The sequence below is a fragment of the Carlito syrichta genome, unplaced genomic scaffold (genome assembly GCF_000164805.1).
Source record: "Carlito syrichta isolate Samal-C Ts95f unplaced genomic scaffold, Tarsius_syrichta-2.0.1 Scaffold289017, whole genome shotgun sequence".
NCBI classification, from domain to species: domain Eukaryota; kingdom Metazoa; phylum Chordata; class Mammalia; order Primates; family Tarsiidae; genus Carlito; species Carlito syrichta.
The window spans coordinates 18,292-25,378 of NW_007233113.1; the positions used below are offsets into that span (position 1 = coordinate 18,292).

Consider the following 7,087-nt stretch of genomic DNA (forward strand, 5'->3'; position numbering starts at 1 on the left):
AGGAAGGGTCATGAATCCCCTGAGCAGATAGAGGAGGCTGGCCAAAGTGGGTAGGAGACATGCCAACCGATGTTTGCCAGAGGTAAGATGGCAAGGTGACAGCCAGAGAGAGAACTGGACCCCTTCAATCCTGAATCAATAGTTCCCGCTCAGAGTTGACTGAGCTCCTTGTTAGGGGGTAGGGGTGAAAGGAAGAAAAGAAAATCCCTTTAACCAACCCATCCAGGTCCTCTGACTTGACTCATTTAGGAGCAGCCACGGGTGGCCTTGTGTCATAAGGCTGCCAGATCAGATACAGGGGCCTGGTTACATTGACATTTCTGGCAAACAACGGGTGACTTTCAGTATAAGTATGTCCAAATATTGCATGGAACAGACTTTTATTAAGATCATACCTGGGATTCAGATTTAACTGAGCATCCTGTATTTTTCTTTGCTAAATTGGGCAACCCTACTCAACCCAATGGGGTAGTCTGGCAGCAGGAAGGAAGCGAGGGTCAGGTCTCTGATCTCTGGGAGGGCCAGGTTGCCCTGTTTCCAGGGAGCTGAGCAGGTTATTATCAGGTATTGGGCTGAGAACCCCATTACCAGAATGACCATGCAGGGTGGAGTTTCAGTCTAAGAACTGAAACAAGGTCTTATGAACTAGAACAAACATGTAAAGTTCCAGCAGGACGCCAGCCCTTCCTCGGGAGCAGACTGAGCACCGAGTCATTGACTGACGTATCTAGATGTCCTTAAATTGCCAAGGGAAAGGAACTGGGCTGAGGTAAGAGCAGGGTTTCTCTAAAAGGGGTCCCTGGGCTACTTGTACCCGAATCACCTAAGACACTTGGGAAACATGCAGATTCCAGGGAACCACCCTATACCCACCAAATCAGAATCTCTCAGGGCAGGCCTAGAAAGCTGTATTTTCCCTAAGCTCACTTAGTGGGTCTGACATGCACTAAATTTGGGACAGGAACAGGGTGTAGCCTACACATAGGCAGTGAGCCATAGTGGTTAGGGCACAGACTCTGAAGCCAGACTGCCCAGGTTAGACTTCTGGCTCTACCGCTTATTATCTTTGTGACCTGGGGCAAGTGACCTAACCTCTCTGGGTCTTAGTTTCTTCATCTGTAAAGCAGCAATAATAATTGTGTCTATCTCTATCTATAGGGCTGTGGTCAAAATTCAGTGAGAATATATGAGCAAAGAGCTCAGATCGGTGTCTGACATCTAGGAAGCACATATATGTCTATGTTAGCTATTAGGGGCTGAGCAGACCTGCTGGGGAGAAAGAGGACTGGTTTGAACTCTGATGGGTACCCATGGCAGATATCCTGCAGTAGGGGGGGCTGAAGCAGAACTCCTAGAGCAAATGGTAGAGGGCTTGTTTGTTACATCAGAAGTTGTGACATTGATTAATAAAAGGGACAGCCTTTATATGCACGGTGGTCATGCCTGGCTAGAATGAGAAGCTAAGAAAATGGATATTGCTCATTAAGCTCTAATTAGCAGGTAAATTGTATAAGGGGAAGGGAGTCCAAGTGTTACGATAAGTAATTAATGTGCTCCTTCTTCCTCTGGTTGCCCTTTGATTTGAACCACCTAACTTGTAATCTTTATCAGACATGAAGACCCTGAAAATCCTGGCTGCTAATTATTTTGTGTCCTGCTCTCTTTAATGACTCAAGCACAGGGCATAGGATAAAGTAGTTCTAACCATGATGAATTAAGCCCAGAGGATTTGGAAAGGACAATTATTCTCTCTGTTCATTTAACAAATGTGAACAGTGCCTCCAAGTTGGTCAAGTCGATGTGCCCAGACGTAGCCTGATTAAATGAAAAACAAAACAAAACAAAAACACAGCACCTGTCCCAAACCACTCTTGAGTGGGCTGCTGTCGTGACCTGGCTGACTTTCAGTTCCACTGACTTGATTCCTGCCTAAATCCCTGCTGAGTTCCCTTGAGGATTCAGCCTGACCCCTGGAGTCCTGGCCTCACCTGGAACCAGACTCCCCCTAGCCTGGGTTAACCCACACTCTGCTGAAACCACCTTCCCTTGCCCAAGCTCACCCAGACACCTGTGCACTTTGGGTCTGACCTGTTTCTTGGCCAACAATCCTCCATGCTTTCATTCTGATCCATGTACAAAAAGTTGATTGTTCTCTCTTGTGGAAGAGGTACAAACTGTGTCAGTGAAGCATCTTGAGGGCAGGGGGAGGGAGGTGGAAAACCAGGTCACTCTCTATGTCCCTCTCCATCTGCACTCTTATGGGGGTCTGGGATGCTGGTGAGTGGCCATTGGGTGGCTCCTGTCAGGAATTAGTGTCTGAGGATGCTGGGCAGAGAGTCTTTGATATCCCAGAGAGCCCCTTTCCTCAATGCTAGTGCAACAGAATAGAGCTCAGACAGAATATTAGACACATTCAGAATAATAATACCAGCTAGTGGTTGTTGAATGTTCATTCTTTTCTGGGTAGTGTTCTAAGTGCTTACAGGCGTATCTCATTTAACCCTCCCATCAGCCCAATGCATTATGGTTATCTGCGTTTTAAGTAACTTACTCAATGGCACACATCTGACCAGTGGCAGATCTGCGTTCTGGGCTTGTTTTTACTCCCTGGTTCAAAAATAAAAATGGACAAGAAAGAATTGAACCAACTGTAGTCCTCATTTATAAAGCATCTATTTGGTGCTAGGATGGGCGAAACATGAGGGACAGGGCCTGGGTGGGCAAAGCAGCTCACAGGCTCCTGTGTAATTTCCCCTTCTCATTGGGATCGCATCAAATCCTCAGTTTTATAGGACCTGGGAGGTTGAGGGGTTGGAGGAAAGACTGCTGATGAACATAGGGCTTATTTTGAAGGGGATGAAAATGTTCTGAAATTAGATAGTGGCGATACTTGCACAACTCTGTGAATATACAAGAAACTACTGAATTGTACATTTTAAAGGATAAGTATTACGATATGTGAATTATATCTCAACAAAACAAACAAAAACCAGAACAGCAGGAACCAAAAGAGAACATGGACTCTGCCCTACCAAGTCCCAGAACCAAACACTATCTTATTAAGCTGGGCTGTAGGAGAAAGACCCTAGGTTGAGAGATGGTCTGGTCTGTATTTAAGCCCTGTCATGACTTGGGCAAGTCCTTTTGCCTCCCTGGACCTCAGTTTTCTTATCTGTTTAATGGCTTTATTGTGAGAAAATATATTCCCAATGAGCTTTTGGAAACTATAAAATGCTTATTTAAAATGACACTCGCTACCCTGAGCATTTGTCATTGCCAGGGGAGGGAGGGAGATGGGGCAGGAGCACATCACATCAATAAGGACACCTGATCCCAAACCAGGTGAAGGGAGGACCAATGGTAGGCCCAAACTTCACCTGTTTGATGAGCACTTAAGTACCAACTCCGAATTGCACCCCACATCTTAAAAAAAAAAATTTTTTTTTAAATGTTAAAAATAGAAACCAAAAAGAAAAAAAATCATACTCACTAATTCCAGGCAAGGTATTATTAGAGTGCTTGAGAGTTCAACAGAGCGCCATGATCTGAAGCTTCAGGCGTTATTTTCATGCGAGCAGAAAGATGACCCGTTCCTGAGCAGACACTGTTGGTTTGCAACTTGGATGGAATTGGAGACCATCATCCTAAGTGAATGAACACAGGAACAGAAAAGGAAACACAGCATGTACTCACTTATAGGGAGAGCTAAACCAAGGGTCTGAAAAGGCATAGAGAGTGGTATAATGGACATTGGAGACTCAGAAAGAAAAGGGGAGAAGGAATAACAAAAAAAATCAGAATGTGCACAGGTGGGGGTGGTGGGTACACTTAAAGCCCAGACTTCTTCGCTGTTACACAATGTAACTGCTGTCACCAAAACCTCTTTGTACTCCCTGAGGCTACTGAAATAAAAAATAAATAAAATGAGGATAATAGACTCTCTCATAGTGTGACTGACAATTAACAGATAGAACACGTATTCTTTGGTAAAGAAATAAACAATAAGTGTTAATTCTAAAAAAAAAATAAATAAATAACCAAACCTGCTCGTTTGCTATCTCTCATTTCTCAGAGAGTATCCCAGGTGTCCTCTATTTGGATTCTATATCTTAATAGATTTTAAATATAAAATAAAATGTTTCTGTTCACCCCAGTTCTTAGGGCCTCCTAACAGGTATTTTAGAGAAAGAGGAGTAATTAAAAATCCCTTGGAATCTTGACCATATACACTGCAGTCTACCCAGTGAAAGGGCTTCCCTTTAGCTGCACACCTTCCAACAGGGATTGATTCTCTCCTTGTGTGATTGTCTCCATAGAACTGATTCAATGCCTGTTTTTCTTAGCACTGGGGCAGTGTTCAGAACCTTTATCAAAACAAATTCCTAAGCATAAGAAAATTTAATTAGATACAGAATTCTCTCCCCCTAGATTATATTAAAATACTGTCTTGTCTGGTATTGATAAACCCACATCCCCCGAGGTCACGGTCAGTAGTGTCCAAGCAGGGGCAGGGGCCAAGGGATCAGCTCACCCTCTCCCTCCTGCCTCCTCCTCCTCAATCCCAGGGAAGTCTCAGGGCATTGACGAAAAAGCCTGAGTGTGCAAGCTGTCCTTCCAGGTGTGTTTGGGATGGGGAGAGTTTAGTGTGAACGCTTGTCGCCCCCCCTTAATTAATTTTGTTTAGTTGAATGCAAAACCGCTGCTTTCCATAAGAGAAATGATTCAAACCCTCGGAGAACCAGCGCGAGCAGCCTCTTTAAGGCTGCCGGCCTCTTTTCAGGGCGCCTAGACGTGTAGGAACAGTCGCGCCGGTTCTTGGGCTGCGTTTAGAATGCAGGATTGGGGTGGAGGCTTTTGAGCTAGGGAAAGCGCTTACAACCTTGGTTTCCAACAGTGCAGTGACTTTTTCCGTTCAAGGACTCTGTTGTTGAAGTCTGTCGCGGAATCCACCCCCAGTCTCCCGACCACCTCCCCGACCCTCGACCCCCACCCCCCCACACCCCGGGGCAGGAAGGTGGTCGCATCCAGACCTGCGCTAACCCCTCTCCCCACTGTGGCAAGAAAGCTGGTCTGCAACAAGTTTCAAGGTGTCTGCCGAGATTCCGGAAGGCTTCCTGACCGAAGCCGTGACTTTGAGTAGCTGGCAGGATTCCACTCCCGTGACCAAGGCTGTTGAGGCAGCGAGGGTCCGAATCGCGCCCATTCATTTGGCCCAAATATTGGAATTTCCCGTGGCCCGCGCGCTGCGAAGCCAGGGCGCGCCCCAAGGATCCGCGACGCCCGGGGAGGAAGCTCCGCGGGGTTGAGGAGCGGCCCGACCGGGAAGAGGTTCAAACGAGACCCCTGATGGGGGATGAAAAGGGAGATGGACCGAGAGGAGTCCTGCCTGGGGCGGGGTCGCGGGTCTGCAAGAGGTTTCTTGGTTTTGCCGCCCGGTCCCTCCACGCCCTTCTCACCGCGTGCGCTCAGCTCGCTCGGCCGTCAGCCAGAGTGCCGGGCGCCGTGAAAGGGAAGATGAGCCAGAGCTGCTCGCCCAGGGTTTTTTCGAGGAGCAGTGGCCCCAGAAAAGGGCTTTTCTGCTTGTTTTACTTTTTCCCCAAAGCATCCCCTTAGCTCCCGCCGCCGGGCAGCCCGCAGCCGGGAAGACGAGCTTTGACTCTCCTTCGTCCCAAAGCTGAGGACCCAGCGGCCACCAATACCTCCCCTCGCTCCCAGGGTACAGACCACTCGGCTTTCGAGTTGGGTTCGGGTTAGTGTCTTTATCCAGAGCGCGAGACCGTACATATCTTTACTGCGAGCGCAAGACCGACCAGGATGAAGTGAGGGGGCCACTCGCCGCTGCCGCTGCCGCTGGGGCTAAGGGACCCAAGGGGCTTCAGGAGGGAACGGGTGTGGGGATAAGTTCCGTAGAGATCAGAGAGCTAGTTTTGAGGTGGGAGCCCCCAGCAGTAGTTCCCGGTCCCGCACGCGAAGCATAAGGCAAGAGGGTGGAGGAGTGGGATAGAGCCGTTCAAGGGACCGCTAGCTGTCCCCTACGCCCTGCTGGGGGCTGCGGACTGGCTTGGGCTGGGACTGGACCCCAAGAGAAACAAACCCCATGCTCCCATCTGCAATATTCCTCTCTTTGCCTGGTATTGCTTTAGAGGACAAGAGAAGCAAAGCACTTGCTAGAAACGGTTGCGCAGTTGCTGGCGGGGAGGGAAGATGGACTCTGAGCTGGTGGTAGTGGAAAAATACCTGGGGGAAGGGGGAGCAGCGAGCTAGGGGGGAAGCACATACATGGCAGTCGGAAGCGAGATGACTCCTCGAGGAGGATTTGCCCAAAAGAGGTAGGGGCCAAAGCGGGGGCGGCAGGGGAGCTGTGATTGGTCGAGGGGAGGGGTTTGGGGTGGGGCTAGGGGCTTCCCTAGGCTTTAAAAGCTCAGCGTGAAGGCGGGGCGAGCTGTCATTTGCTCTCTGGCTCTCGAAGAGGGAGCCACGAATTCTCGGAGCTCCTGGAGACTGATCAGGTGCTGGCAGTTTCTGAGTGTGCTGGGGAGTTCCTAACGGACTCCCGGCGCACCATGGAGCCTACCTCGGCGGCTCCCGGAACTTTCAGCTGTTTTGCCTGTCTGCTGCCACAGCATGACTACCCACCGGCAGTGGTCACCTTTATGTTCAGCTCAATTATTACTGGCATGGTCGCAGACCTGGTCAGCAACTTCATGGTCATTTTGGCTGTGAAAAGGAACAAGAAGCTCCAACATTCTGGTAAGCCACCTTTCCTTCTTCCTACCCAGTGTCCAGCTACTTGCAGCCCCTGAGGTGTTAGCTTGGGTCCCCAACTAGGACACTGCCCTCACATCGAACGTCCCCGCTTCCAAGTTCCCCGAGACCCCGGGGGTGGTGACGCGCTGCCGGTCCCTGTTATCTTGGAGGTTCTCAAAGCCAAGGGAGCTCAGGGAATTAGCTTTGGGCATCTGAGCGCCAAGCCCGGGTTCCCGCGGTGCGCGGCAGCCCAGCCGATGCCCGTTCCGTTTGGGGTCTGATGCGGAGGGAGCCGGCACCCGAGCGGAGAGTCTGGCGGCCGCCGGTGACAGCAAACCAA

The 7,087-nt window shown here is 49.6% G+C and overlaps 1 protein-coding gene across 1 annotated transcript in view; it reads left to right on the forward strand.

Annotated features, from left to right (window-relative positions):
- Positions 1-6,297: 6,297 nt before the first annotated feature.
- The window catches only part of GPR50 (G protein-coupled receptor 50), a 4,736-nt gene continuing 3,946 nt past the window's right edge, over positions 6,298-7,087 (forward strand). Inside the window, exons 1-2 of the mRNA XM_021710450.1 lie at positions 6,298-6,329; positions 6,470-6,750. Of these exons, the coding sequence (XP_021566125.1) occupies positions 6,298-6,329; positions 6,470-6,750 (313 nt within the window). The remainder of the gene's footprint in view (positions 6,330-6,469; positions 6,751-7,087) is intronic.